The 15,554-nt window shown below is 39.3% G+C and overlaps 1 protein-coding gene across 1 annotated transcript; it reads left to right on the top strand.

The window, feature by feature from the left end:
- Nucleotides 1-1,469: 1,469 nt before the first annotated feature.
- Nucleotides 1,470-14,967, top strand: galnt2 (UDP-N-acetyl-alpha-D-galactosamine:polypeptide N-acetylgalactosaminyltransferase 2; the record flags this gene model as incomplete). Its single annotated transcript, XM_010767407.1, has 6 exons — nt 1,470-1,596; nt 7,070-7,162; nt 7,780-7,863; nt 9,029-9,155; nt 10,032-10,151; nt 10,631-14,967. Coding segments are annotated over 6 exons (707 nt in total), but the record flags the coding sequence as incomplete, so codon positions are not given.
- Between the last annotated feature and the right edge of the window lie 587 nt (nt 14,968-15,554).

Raw genomic sequence — 15,554 nt, 5'->3', positions numbered from 1 at the left:
AGGAATGGGCCAAAATACCAGCAACAGTGTGAAAACCTTGTGAAGACTTACAGAAAACGTTTGACCTCTGTCATTGCCAACAAAGGGTACATAACAAAGTATTGAGATGAACTTTTGTTATTGACCAAATACTTATTTTTCCACCATAATTTGCAAATAAAGTCTTTAAAAATCAGACAATTTGATTTTCTGGATTTTTTTTCTTTCTCATTTTGTCTCTCATAGTTGAGGTATACCTAGGATGAAAATTACAGGCCTCATCTTTTTAAGTGGGAGAACTTGCACAATTGGTGGCTGACTAAATACTTTTTTGCCCCACTGTATATAACCATGTATGAAAATGCATTTATCTCAAAAAGAGAAGATGCTATATGCCAGATTATGGCTAAAATGTCATTCCCATCTGCAGTCCGTGGACAGGTACACACATAACAATCAACAAACATTAAGAATAAAACATTATATAAATGAAATATTACTAGGTGAATGAAAGGAGTAAAAACACATAATGGAGTGTAATTAAAAGTGGCAGTTAGAGCAAGAAAACTATCACTATCAGTGTTTAGCATGAATGAACTTCCCTGTTGTAATGTGTTGTTGATGACTGTCTCGCTCCCTGACTTTCCGCCTCTGGTGATGAAAGACATGTCAGGAGTTTTGCCAGAAGCAGTAAATAGTTTGACATTTTTTGTAAATGCAGATTAGGAGATTGATACCAGAGATCACATGTCTGTAAGCTAATATGAATCTGCAGCGTTGCAGCTCATAGAGAATTGGGGGCTAGAAAAACGGGCTAGTCAGTTTTGTGCTTTAAAAAAAGTCAGTTAACATTTTAAAGTCAAACCATAGTTCCTCAAATGTTCTGTTCATTGTAAATTATACACTTTCCGGTTGAAAGACAACATTTCTGCTCTCTTTTGGTACTAAAGTAGCTTCATAGATATGTCTCGCTACATGAGCTTATCTTGGGTTTGCATACTAAGAACGTGATAAAGAGCACAGAAAATCCTTTTTTAATTTGAAGGTAATTTCAGACTGCAGTGAATCTTAGAAATTAGAGTGTCAATGTGATAATGATTGTATTAGGTATTGAGAGAAATAACCATAGTGCCCACAATACAGATAATTTGTAACCATTACAATGAGATGACAACAACTGCATCTCCCCGTGGCCTTTGTCTTTGTCATTCTTCTCTCAAGACGGCACAATGATTCAGAGCGGCTTTGAGAATTCAGATACTGGTTTCCTTGAGATCACGCTCAAAGAACATTTAATCAGACGCAGACAATGTTCGTGCGGGAATCTGACAAAGTCAACACTCTGCAAACATTAATGAGGTGCAGACAACAGCACAACGCTGCTTACATGCTGTTCATTAAAATAACCTGGAAACAGTTGGTTGGAACACATGTTTGACGTGTGTGTGTTTTGACGTGTGTTTGTGTTTGTTTGTGTGTGTGTGTTTCAGAGATCTCATTTCGGGTGTGGCAGTGTGGTGGCAGTCTTGAGATCATCCCCTGCAGCAGAGTTGGGCACGTCTTCAGAAAACAACATCCATACACCTTCCCCGGAGGCAGTGGGACTGTGTTTGCAAAGTAACACACACACACACACACACACACACACACACACACACACACACACACACACACACACACACACACACACACACACACACACACACACGATGGAGGTTAATGAGCATTAATTAACCACCAAGGCTCAAACCAAAGTCAAATTCTTTCATTAGATTACTGAACAACAATTAATCCCATTCACACCCTCGCATTGCTGCCAGTTCTCAAGCATACACTGGATACATTTTGCCATCCTTTAATGAGCCATAAGGTCTTCATTACGCTTTGTATAATTATGTTGTGTAGATTTGTGCATTGGGTTGGAATGAGAGGTATGTTTATGATGAATGCATGTGTCCTGTATTAGTGATATTAGCGACACAGTGAGCTGTAGGAAAAAGAAAAAGGTCATGACCCCTGCTAGTCTTTGGATAATTATTGGGCAGCTCAGCAGGTAATGTGAGATGTCTACTAATCGCTGGCTTGGTGGATTGAATGACAAAAATGTTAATTTCCAAATATGTCAAACTATTTGATATGCCTGGAGGGTAAACTCTGAGGAATATCGTGTGAAGTGATCAGAAAAGCTCCAGAACAGCTACTAAAAGGACCTTTTCTCAACAAGCTGCACCATAATATTACAATATTCATAATAACCTCACATGGCATCTATTCCAATCTAATTGCAGTTAGTGGATATAGCACAGCTCTACCAATGTTTTATTTCTGGTTTGGAATATATATTGTAATCATCGTTTTCATGGATATTATTTATTCATTTGGGTTGATAACATTCGCCCCAAACAACTCTTTCTAGACCTCTCTTTATGCTCACATTATATCAGTTTTTCTGTAAACACTGAAACATACATAATGGATTTGTATTCCAGCTTTGAGACTCAAACCAGTGTTGGATAATTAAAACCAAGCACCAGCAATTAAAAAACAATTAAAAAGTAATCACATGGAAAATTGGTTACAGACTAGAAAGGAATGTTCTTCTTAAATATAGCAGAGCTGTTCTTGCATGCGATTCCCTTTAGAGCTTTGATAAATGTGACAACATTATCGGTGAGCATCAGTAATGGGAAACATGATACAAGGGAAGATATGCATCTCTCCTTTATTACAGTCTCCAACCTCAAGTAACAACCCTTGGAAACGAGCCAGACAAACCCACTGATAAAGAACTTTAACACAAAGATAACAGGGAATGTATAGTAGCTGTGGTTTCTCTGGTGTGCCCAATGAAGTAGGTATCACTGTGGAAAACACAAGTAATGAAGGGCATAATAGATCAACTATGTAGAGTGTTTTTGGGCTAGTCTTAAAGGGATAGTTCGGAGGTTTTGAAAAGGGGTTGTTTGAGTTACCAAAGTTAGCTAGTTTGGAGTAACAGACAGGATTAACAGCACAGAGGTAAAAGGTTGTCCTGCAATTTGCTTGACTGCTGCTGCCTCGATTGGTTGGTTGTTTGTCTGATTCTGAACTTACCCTTTAAAACAGTGTTTCTCAAACTTTTTCATACCAAGGACCACTTAACCAAAAAAAAAACACTCGCGGACCACCTAACTCCACAAATATCCAAAAACACATCGTTTTTGTAGAACAGATTACAAATCGCCTGAAAATGGTACAAACAGGTGACGAAGGTGTTGCGCTGGGCTATATCACGCAATCGAAAGCAAAACTTAAGCTCGCTCCTTTGCGGGGATATTCCCGCGAGAGTGCGGAAAACTTAAATTAACTTATTTATTTAAAATGTGAAATGTTACCGATATACTCAGGGACCACTAGGGGGCGCTCACGGACCACCAGTGGTCCGCGGACCACATTTTGAGAAGCCGTGCTTTAAAAAAACTAAAGAAACACAATAACACAAAGTAACTAACCAACTGTGGCGGCAATAGACTTACATCTCCCGTGTTCTGTGGTGTGAAATCACAGTTTTTGTCAATGGAGTTAAGGCTTTAGCTCCCCAATTAGAAAGGGTCGGACGTTAGAGTGGTGAAAATATTTTAAATATAGTAGAAAGCTAAACTGATATTGTTTTTTTAGGTGGCTTACACTGTTTAACTCCTGCCCGTCCACAACAGTAAATTGCTTCGCTGATATGTCTGTCTGCCTGTCTTTTTCTCCAAAATTGAGCATGCAGAATGTTCCCTTTTTAAGTCTAAGATGCTGATGAAGTGATATTTGTAATGCCAGCCACAGATGAAAATGACTAAATGTTTTCTGATGGCATGACCATAAGGAATGCTCTAGATAGAAGTGAATCAAACAGTGCTCAAGTGAAAAGCACTGACCTCGTAATAATGGTATAAAACTGTGGTAGTCCTTATAAATTGTGAATGGATGTGGACCTGGATGAAATAGAAAGTGAAGACTGCAGTGGATCTGAAGGAACTCAACAGTTTCAGAGCTGACTATAACAAGCTGTCTCTGCCATCTCAGCCCAGAGGCTTTCTGTGGACCTCAACTCCACATTTCTCAAAGTAGTTGCATAACCTTTTCCAAACTTTCAAAATGATAAGTTATTTATTGCTGGGTGCAGTGGTGTTCTCTTGTATCAGCCTCAACAATGCAGAGCAGCTTCACTGTACTGAGGCAGCTTCAGTTCAGCGTCTTGCCCTTCAATTTGGAATAACGCCCCAGACATCCTCCCTGGGGAGCCTCGAGACAGCGCCTGCTCAGATGGGTTTATAATTGTTCTGGGAGCAGCATTTCTATCTAAACTACAATATCTATGTGTACAATCATGAAAAGGAAAGACAGTCTTGACGCCGCATAGAGTTCCCTACGAGTCCTCTGTCCAAACTATGTTCCTGGGCTGCATGTTGATCAGGATGAATACACAGATTTCTGCATAATGCAAGCTAAGATGGTTGTTGTAAATTGTAACGGCAAAAAATACAAAAACAATATGTGATTTCACCTCCATCATCTGAAATCTAATTCCCTGATCTTCAGATCCACAGCGGGGAAATGTACAGTGTTACAGCAAAAGTGGCATAGCAGGTAAAAAAAAAGCATGTAATAATACAACAAATGTAAGAAAGGCAGACATTAGCATTGAAATAGAGAGAAATAAGTAAACAACCATGGCTAAAACATTTGAGATAAATAGCATATTCAAGTATTACGATCATTTATGACAAGATGTTTTTACATAGAATGATAATAGAAACGTACAATCACAAACAGGGGTTTACTGTATATTGCACAATATGTCAACAGTCCGTATTGTGTGGTGGTCTACGAGGGGGCCGTGGTGGGTCTACACAGCCTGACTGCTACAGGAAGAATGTGGCTTTTAGAAAAAAGAGAAAACTCTTCTTCTCTGTTTCAATATGAGATATGAGACACATTTCCTGTCGAATACACTGTAGACTGTTGTTAATCCGGTTTTACAGACGAAAGCAATGAAGGAAACTTTCCCTTAACTGGTGTCACCACAATGCCACTTTAAAGTTTCACAAGTACAAGGTGTGTATGTGTCTGGAGCAGGATGTGTCTTTATTTCATGAATCATAGGACCTGTTTTCAGTCTCCACATCCATCATCATCAAATGTATTTTGACTCTCAGTTAGGGCCTGTTATGAAGTTAAGGCCTGTAACCAACAATTATCTTCCACATGCATTAATCTGACCATAACTTTGTTGAATTAACGTTTGGCCTAAATGACAATGTACTTAAACCAAAGGGGACGTCTTTGGATAGCTTGTTTTGTACGACAAGAGATGTTCAGTTTACTGTCACTAAAGATAGAAAAGCATTAAATCCCACAATTAAGAAGCTGGAAGAAAAAATGTTATTTGCTTAAAAAACTGGGAAATTGACCCATTAGTTTTTAATTACATATACTGCCAATCAATAGATTAAGCAAATAATTGTTTCAGCTCTAATGAATTTTAAACAGCTCAGTTAAACCAACAGTGTGTTCACAGTGCTGAGTGAATATCCTTTTCTAAATGAGGCACACGGACTGAAGAGCTGTTCTGATTTTGGCTCAGTTTTGCCAGTGGCGAACCGTCAGGGCCTTCAAGGTATTCAGAGAATAGCCGGGAACACTCAGAAAAAACAAACAAAAAATCGATTTGATTATATAAATAAAATGTATATAAAATGAATAAATGAGAATCGTATCTGTGTTGTTGATCTGTAATATTACAGTGTTACGTTGATTTGTTTGTCCTTCTCGGACCATGCTCTACGCATTTCAGTGGTTTTGTGTTAGAAAAGAAAGCAACCAATCAGATCTGTTTCTGGGTCTCTGGGTAGAATATCCTTCAACCAAGGTATTCTACATCCTTGATAGAATGCCCTGGCCGTTGCACTGAATGAGAGCGTACCTTGTTTGGACTGACAGTTTGATCAACCAATCAGATATTGATTTGTAGCCAATGGGCGTATTCTTTCAGAGTTTCCCTTGGTTCCAGGGTACTCTAAAAGGCCCAGTAGTTCACTGGCTTGAGACAGAGGATCTAGATGAATGCGACGAAGCAATTCATGCCGTGTTATTGTTTTTAACGTTGAAATGACAAGTGCAACAGGTGAAGATGATGTTGTTGCGGAATTGTTGTGAGTACCCTTTTCAAGACGACAATTCAGTGAAAAGACGGACGGTGGTGTGTGTGTGTGTGTGTGTGTGTGTGTGTGTGTGTGTGTGTGTGTGTGTGTGTGTGTGTGTGTGTGTGTGTGTGTGTGTGTGTGTGTGTGTGTGTGCCACTGAGTTTTGCCAACTCGGTAAACTTCATTGGAAACATTTGCATATTTGTATACGAGTGTTTGCTTGCCTCAATGTAACTTTATTCTTGCAGTCTGGTTTATTTAACTATCTCTCTTTTGAACAATGAGCACATGCATGATTTATATTATGACATATTCTTATATTCAGTATTTTTAGGGCAAAAAATTAAAAACCATAAATCTGCTTAGAAAACCGATGCTCCTTATAACTCCACAACTTCTCTGTGAATCATGTTTTTCTTCAGTATCAATGACTGTCACTATCAAAGAAATCCAGAGCTGTCTCACTTTTATCTGAGGGGAAACCCAGGGAATTTTTAAACCACAGTTTTAGAAAGAATATGATCAAGTTGAGTTCTGACTCCTGCTGACACATGGTCGGACAGAACTGGGTTTTATTATAAACAGAAAATGGAAATCTGACAGATTGTCGTTTGATATCTTGATAACACTTTGCTGCTTGACCACACACACACACACACACACACACACACACACACACACACACACACACACACACACACACACACACACACACACACACACACACACTAAATCTATCTGCCCCCTTTCTTCAATCCTCTGTCTAATGTTCTTTTTCTATCACTCTCTGTTTTTATTTCTTCGTCCAACCTTATTTTCCTCCCTTGCTCTCGTTTTTTTGTCTCCCATCAAACCTCTCCCCATTTTCTCCTTGTCCGCCATCCGTCCCTCATTTTCTTGCCTCTCGTCTCTCTCAGGAACACGAGGAGAGCAGCAGAGGTGTGGATGGATGAGTATAAAAACTTTTACTACGCTGCCGTCCCCTCAGCGAGAAACGTCCCCTATGGAAAGTGAGTACCATGAAGAGCGAGCCCTACAGGAGGCAGAGGGCGTAATGTAACAAGATCGTGAAATTACAAAGGCAGCCATGTGATGGGCAGATTAATTGGATTACCAATCAGCAGTATGTCAGCTGTAAAATATATGACAGAAAGTTAATGTGGGTTAAAGAGGGCAAAAAGTCAAAAGACTGCTGTATTATTTGACATGCAGAAGGGATTACTGTAACGATGGTCACAATGCATTTGTAAAAATGAGCAAAGACCCATGAAATAGGGATTTATTTATAAATCAAACAGGCTTGTTATAGAGGTTTTATACATGTCATGCAACTGTATTTTTGAATTCATAAATTTTATGGTATTTTCTGCTACTTTATTTCACTTTATCTGTAAACTAGGTGACTTTTGTTCTGTGCACCACAACAATAAGTACTCTCACATCCATACAGAGCAGCTGTAAACTGTTATTTTCTGTGCAGGATGCCTCTTTTATCTGCCTTCACAGAATGTCTTAGATTTAATAAATGTTTTGAGAGACAGTTAGATCAAACCTCTAATTCTCTCACCGTCTCTTCTCCTCTCTTTTTTACTCTCTCTCTCTCTCTCTCTCTCTCTCTCTCTCTCAGTATCCAGAGTCGTATGGAGATGAAGAAGAGATTAGGATGCAAACCATTTAAATGGTACCTGGACAATGTCTATCCGGAACTACGGTAAGAGAATTGGAGCTTTTTCGACAAAATATGATAGGGGTATGGATATAATATTACGTAATAAGAACTTAATGACATTTAACAAAACTTCTGAGTGGCAGTTTCAGTATGACAAGAACTCAGTTGGTAAGAAACCGCAGCTCTGCCAGCAGTATCGGTATGACTGTGATCTCCTCTGTGCTGCCAGCTAAGGTTTCATACTTTAATAAAGCTCTCTAGGGTCTGTGATGACACTAATGACTAACTCAGACTAGCAATTATGACTCAGGCCCATTATTACATTTTGTCAGGTTTGCAATTTGTCACTTTCAGGAATGATATTATTAATTATGTATAAATATCACAGATCTAAATTTGAATAATTTCAGATGCAACAAGGTTATATTATTCTATTTGTTAGAATAAAATTGCTCACCATATTTAACGCAAACTGCTTTTTTCTTGTCTTTAGTGTTAGTTTACACTATTTACTTTTACATAATAAATCCTTAATATTTGGGGTGGGTGGAAAAAATAGAATCATGAAAGAATAGAGATTCCTATCTTCTAGGATTTCGATAGTGAGCCTACACACCAGAGCGAAGTTTCTCAAATAGAACTGTGTGATTGGTTAAAAAAACACAAAATAACAATTTTAAGGAAACTTATCATGCCAGTGTGACTAAGACTGTTGTTTTGTATACAATTCATTTTCTAAATTGGCCGCAAAAGGGCAGCTAGCCTAAGCCAATGAGTTGTTTTAATTTAACAGGCATCATTTATATATTCACCTTTTTTTTCTTGAAGTCAGTAAAAAACGTTCTAGTAAGAAGTGTACCTTAACGAAATCGAAATGGTACCTATTTGTTTCAGGTTTGCTGTGTTGTTTATACTGCACTCAGTTTAAATATCTTTTTAAGTATTAAAAACATAATCCTTTACACACTTTACTCTGCCTCCATGTTATCATTTGCCCACCGCCCTTTATTAGAGCACAGCGGACTGGAGTAGATGAAATTAGCAACCCTATGTACAGAGTGCAGAATCGTTTTGAATCCAATCGTGACCCCAAGAATCGAATTAAATCGTGAGAAACCGAACGATTCACACCCTACTTAATGTCTTAGATTTGATACAAACATGATGAGGGGAAATATTTAACAACACGGTGTCTGTGTGTGTTCAGTGTCCCGGACCACCAGGACATCGCGTTCGGAGCGCTGCAGCAGGGAGGAAACTGTCTGGACACTCTGGGCCACTTTGCTGACGGCGTGGTGGGCGTCTACGAATGCCACAACGCCGGAGGAAACCAGGTAGCGTTACTACGACGACACACACAGGTCAGCATGTCAGTTGCTTTGTTTTAAAGCCCCACGGTGGCAGCTGGTGACACTGGTGGTGAGAGAAGAGGGGGTATGGTATGGGATTTTACCAGATTCAATGTTGGTCTTTCAGTAACCCTGCACAAGATGCACTTTTTTAACTCCCACTCTACCTCATTGCATTTAGTCAATTAAGAAAACTGTCACTACTTTGCACACTTGTCTGATGCATACAGTGTCCCATGACGATGTAAAGCCAACATGCATCCGGAAGACAATTTTAACAGGTGTGGTGGTCTTACTGGGTAAACAGTTGTCATACCCATTGGCTTCTCAGGTCTGGTTTAATAACATCATTTTGCAAAAATTGCCACTTGACTTCAAATTAAAGTCTCAAATGTTCTCAAAATGAACTGCCACTCTTTTTTTTAGATATGTAAACGACAATATGGTTCTTTTGGCATAAATCTCCCTGTGATGAAATGCAGACACTGAAATAAAGTCTAAGTCCACCATCACTATGACATGTTGTTGTTTGTCAGATCTGCAAAGCACAAGCCATAACACAGCAACAACGTTCCTTTTTATTTCTTTTTGAATTTAAAAAAAGTTTAAATACTTGGAGAACATTGAAAGAAACGTTTTTTTTTTGTGGAAAAGGTTTCTTACTGAGCGTTCTTACTGATTGTTTTGATGTGCAGTACTTCAACGTGTACTGTGTATTAAGTTATAAGATAAAACATCAGATATCAACATTATATTAGCCAATGCTCCATATAAAATGAATTGCTCAGAACATCCCTAACTCCAGTGTTCGAATGTGTATCAAACTATAGTTTTAATTCAATTAATTTGTATAATCCAAAGGAGTGGGCCCTGACCAAGGATAAGTCTGTGAAGCACATGGACCTGTGTCTGACCGTGGTGGACCGCACGGCCGGCTCCCTCATCAAACTACAGGGCTGTCGAGAGAACGACAGCCGACAGGTAAACACGGTAATATAAGAACATCGAATACATATTATTGCACTTTTACATACATCATATATTATAACACAAACTGCCTCTATGTATGATCTCTACTGACATCTATAGCTATCAGTAGCTCTCACCTTGCTGCTTACGGTTTTAAGGATGATGTGCAATGTTTTGTGTGATAGAGATTTCTATGATGCCAGGGACCATATTGGAAAAAAGTGTTTACTCTTTAGAAATGAATAACCCTTTGACTGTTTCATCTTCTATATCTTTGATGAAAATGCTTTTAAGGTAGATTTATTCATAAGCATGTAAGGTTACAAAAACGAGGTTACGGATTTTTTGACCTCTGAATAATGCACATCATGTTTATTTTATGTGAAACCTTTTATGCTGAAGTCTTGGCAAGAATTCTGAATCTCAATACATTCTAGTTAAATGAGGATTAATTACTAATAAATAATTGAAACATTGTTGTGTCTCAGCAGAAATGGGAGCAGATTGAGTCCAACTCGAAGCTTCGTCACGTGGGTAGCAACCTCTGCCTGGACAGCCGCAATGCCAGGATGGGGGGCCTCACGGTGGAGGTCTGCAGCCCGAGCCTCAACCAGCAGTGGAAGTTCACCCTCAATCTACAATCATAGGGGGGGGGCTGCGGACCCTGGGAAGAGCTGGATGTTTGATAGAGACACCAACAGACTCTGAGACACGGATTAAGAGATGGAAAAAGACTGGATGGATAAACGGACCCCTCTCGCTCCTCGGAGGTGCAGCCAGTCTATACACCTCTCCCCTACCCTCACCCCTCCCAAAAGAGCCAAACCCACCAGGGGAGGGGCTTGTAGACGTTGCTGGAGTAAACAGGAAACGGACTGTATTTGTTGGATGAAAGGTGAAAATGATGATCATTATGAGGATAAAAGCGATGGAGCGACTTTCCATTCAAACTACATACCTCAGTGTTTTTTCATTGATGGTTCCAGAAGCAAATGTTGTTATTTTACGTTCTTTAATGCAGGTGAGGTAGAACCGTTTTTACTTTGAAATTATTTTATTATTAATATTTTGTATTGACTGCCGGTAACTCTCCGCGGAGGTTTCACAGGAACTCTTTTTTTCGTTTTCTTAAAGGAAGGGGACATTAATGTTGTTGTTCCTTTGGGCTTTCTCTCTGTTTCACCACGCCGAGCCGGAGCCTGTAAAGGCAGGTGGAGGCTTCATGTTGAGGTCTGGGCGTAGAGTGATATGAAGGCTGGAAATGGACTCAACTCCTTGAGCTTTTCCTCTTATCATTAGTTCACAGGATCATTGGAGGAAAGAGAGCCACAGTGGAGAGAAGAAGCTGTGTGTTCTGCTTTGGTTCCTACACAGTTTCTTCTGCAGATTGGGTCTTGGGGAAAGGGGAAAGGGGTTAAGGGAGAAGCTTCTCTGCTTTGGTCGGGGCCTGAAACTGGTTTGGTTTGGCCGGAAGTTCAAAACCCGAAACCAGGAAGTGTCTTGAAGCCACCCCTCAGGGTTTACTGTTTGTCGTCGGGCTGTCGCACTGGCTGCCGCAGCATCTTCATGTCTACCCCATTATGTCTCTTTGAAAAAACAACTCTCTTAACACTCTTCTTTTGTCACACAAATAATGGAACCAAATTTTGATTGGATGTTTTTGTTTCAGGAATACGAGAACTTTGATTAAAAGGGTTTTTCTTCACAAGCTCTCGCTGCATTCTAACTGCTCCCTGCTGAGCCGCTTAATTTATACATCTCCTTTCCTGCACAGATCATTTTCTTTGTGTCTAATATTGCCATTTAGGGATGTTTACTGTCACACCCACCTGGATTTCATGTTGCAGTTTTACCAACTGGTTATGGCTGCAAAGGTACTACCGACATTTATCTATAATATTACCACAAGCAGATATCTTCCCAACTGAGATGTTTTTTTTACCTGATTTCAACACACACCTGCCTGCTCTTGTCCGGCAATAGAAGGAAACACTAATGTGTGGCAGACACCCAATGTCCATCTTTCTTATTGACAAAGTAAAACGTTGCTTATTCCAGCCTCCAGAACAGTTTTTATGCAAAAAGATAGAGGCATGTGTTCTGAGCTGCATGTATCACCAGCCAGCTCCCCCACTTACAGTCGGTCGGTAGTGTCTCCATCAACATGTCTTTCTTTCCTTCATTGTGCCTGTTGGATGAACCATCTGTTCTGAGGTTTGGATCTGTAATAAACAAGGTTTCACTGTTTGCCCCCCACTCTGTTCTGCTGCAGGTGAGCAGATCTTTCTGATTGCACAGGCAGGACTGCTCAGTTTCTGCTGATACAAAGTACTGAGGAGAACACCTTTTCTTTATTTTGACGAGCACCTTTATTCTGAGGAACAAGGTTTCGGTGTCCCCGAACCGCATTGTGCCACATCTTCATCTTTTGTTTCCTGATAGTGTTACTGATGCCAGTTACAGTTCATACATCTGTGTGCTAATCCATTACCTGACGCCTGTTTTGCATCTTTGCAACAATAGTCTCTCCTCGCCTTCAACACAGGTTCCTCTTAGCTGCTATGATTCTCTGTACTGGTAGTCACTGATGAGTCATGAAGGTACAATTTGGGAAAATCGTTTCGATTAAATTCAGAGCGACTCATCACTTGGCAGATTCAAGGCAACATGAACACAAAACATCTTTAAGCATACTGTACAACACAAATTGCCTATAATAATCAACTATTTCCTAGTTTAGTCTAGAAAGAGGTTGCATCCTCAAGTGTTGTTTTAATGTCAAATATCCTCTCTGTATCCCTCTCTCATTTTCACATCTGTTCTCTTGATTTTTGTTTTACTGTGTTACGGTAACAGACAAAGACAGCTGCTCATATTTACTGGGTTGTCTGGTTCTTTTCCATCCTCCGTTTCCATCCCATTGTTTGTTTTTCTACCATTTTGTTCCTTGTACCTGATGTTTACCTTGTCTTCAACATTCACACGACTGTAGACAGAGTGAGGGGCGAAGTGAAGGTCAGATCATACTGCAGCTGGATTCAAAATCATATCCTTAGACTTGACGTGTCGCTGCATTGTGCTGCGAGGTGTGACTAGATGTGAGGAACGTTTTCTGTTGCTATGGTGACCAGGCTCAATGGCCCCAAGTCTGGTTTCCGTTTATTTTTGTGTTGAGCAGCAGGTGGATTTACCGCTCCTGTTATGTCTTAAATTCAGATTAAGTAGAAGATTGTTACAAATCAATAATTGTAATATTGAAGGACTAATAGAAATTAAAGTAAACAATATATATCTTATAACCAGTTGTTCCTTAACATCTCCTTTATGTGCATTACAACAGTGCCTCAGGTTTTAATTCAGTAATGGGGTAGATACATATGTTGTAGCCCCCACATTTAGTATCTTTTGACTACAAATTGTGTGGTAATCCTCAGAAACTACGTACAAAAGTCTTAAATTATGTTCACTATAAGAACCCAAAACTCTGAGCTATTCATTGTCAAAGCGTCTGGCCCTTGTCCTATGTTGTGAGGATAAAATGCTGAGGTTTTTAATGGTGTATAGCGCCCTCTATTGTGGATAACAGCTATACAAAAAGGGACTAAAGGTATTAAACTTCTAATGCACAATGCACCAACGGGGACATTCCAAGATTTTTCTTAATCAAATTTTCTTCAGCTTTTTTCTATTATTAAAGTCTTAATCAAGCCCTGATAAAATAGCCAGCTGGTACAATCTTAACAGGCGTGAGAATCTAACTGCTAACCCCAGAGAGTGGTTGGTAATGCTGTGTGTTACAACTGTTCAGATATGTTGTTTGAAGCCTTTTCTTTGTAAAACCAGTCTTATTCTTGTGAAGATGAAAGAATTCTATTTTATTTGTTTGTTCTACGCATTTTGATTGGATTATTCAATGTTTACATCTTTAGCACTATGTGCCAAAGTTTTCCTTCCTATTTTCTCTGTATGAGGAAGAATGAGAAGGGGTAAAAGTCATTGGAAATGCTGTCGCAAAGAACTGAATGCAAACTGCAGATGGTATATGTTGTGTATCTCATTCTTCTTCCTAGTCCCAGTTAGACCTGCAGGACACACTGGGGCGTGTACGTCTCTAAGATGATGATGGTGTTGGTCTTATAATGGACACAGGTTGCAAATGTTTCATGTCTTTAGATGTGTCTTCAAAAAGTCTGTTGTAGCAGAACTAACTCTGTGTGTTAGCTTAAAGCTAAATTCTAAAGGAGAACGAATGTTGTCAATATTGTAGACATGTATTATTAGAAAATACTTCACCCACAAAATTGATACGTACATAAATTAATCGCCACCGTTTTTCTCAAATGCCTCAACGGTGAAAGCGGAATCAAAATACAGAGACATTTCTTGATTAATTGTAATAAATGGGAGCTGTGTTAACATGGGCTGAATTATTAATTATTATTATTATAATAATTATAATTATGTGGTTTTAGTATTTCTTTAAAAGGAGGTGTATAACTGGTCACCAGTCAGTGAGCAAGAGCATTTCCCCAGCTGAGCAAGTAGGACTTTATTCATACTGTGTTTGGTGAACTATGAAGGTGAGCGCTGTGTTCTCTCAGCCTTTTACCTCAAATGGGAAGCAGAGTTATTTCATGATTCTTCCTCAGCCCACCTTAAATCCTCTTTTAGGGTTTACAGAAGAGTCCACTCTGATAAGTGAAAGCCCTGCGGAGACATCCAGCTCAGGACTGCTTAAGCTTCCCATCTTTTGCTACCAGTTTCAGTCACAGTGTGTGTGAATCCAGACATGAGAGGGGCTTTGGACAAAATACTCTTCCCTTCAACCATGAAAGATATAAGGTGCAACAGTAATCAATGAACTACAGGGGTGGTGATGTGTTTTCTAAGAGGAGTGTGGCTTCATTGGAGGACAGTGGTGGGTGTTATGGCAAGAAACATGTAAAAGTGTATATTTTTGTATATACCTACATCAGTGTGTGTACAGTATGTACATATATACACAGTGTACTCAGCCGCGGTTCCTAGTTTTGTTGTCAGACTGTACAGCGCTTCTAACTGTCCCCTGTTTTATAGATTCTGCAGAAATTCAACTTTGAATGAGGAGAAATGATTAACTTAAATAAATGCATTTATATATAAAACTGTGTCGAGTATTTTGGTCCGCTTCAGTGGTTGATGGTGCATGATCGCAAAAATGTCACTAACACGATTCATACCCAGAGAATATTGAAGTTTCTGTTTCAGTAATGCAGCTGTGTAACTGGACCACTATCTGCAAAAAACAAAGTGTTTTTCATGCATTATGAAACAAATACCAACAATTAAAGAAATTTTTTCCATACATCAATCAAATGTTTCTCTAATTTGGATCTTAAATTGAGTGAATGGCAGCATTTGTCAACTTTGAAATAG

This window comes from Notothenia coriiceps, unplaced genomic scaffold, assembly GCF_000735185.1.
Source record: "Notothenia coriiceps isolate Sejong01 unplaced genomic scaffold, NC01 NC01_scaffold00004321, whole genome shotgun sequence".
Lineage (NCBI taxonomy): Eukaryota > Metazoa > Chordata > Actinopteri > Perciformes > Nototheniidae > Notothenia > Notothenia coriiceps.
The sequence above is the reverse complement of the archived record's forward strand: the minus strand, read 5'-3'. Positions and strand labels throughout refer to the sequence as shown.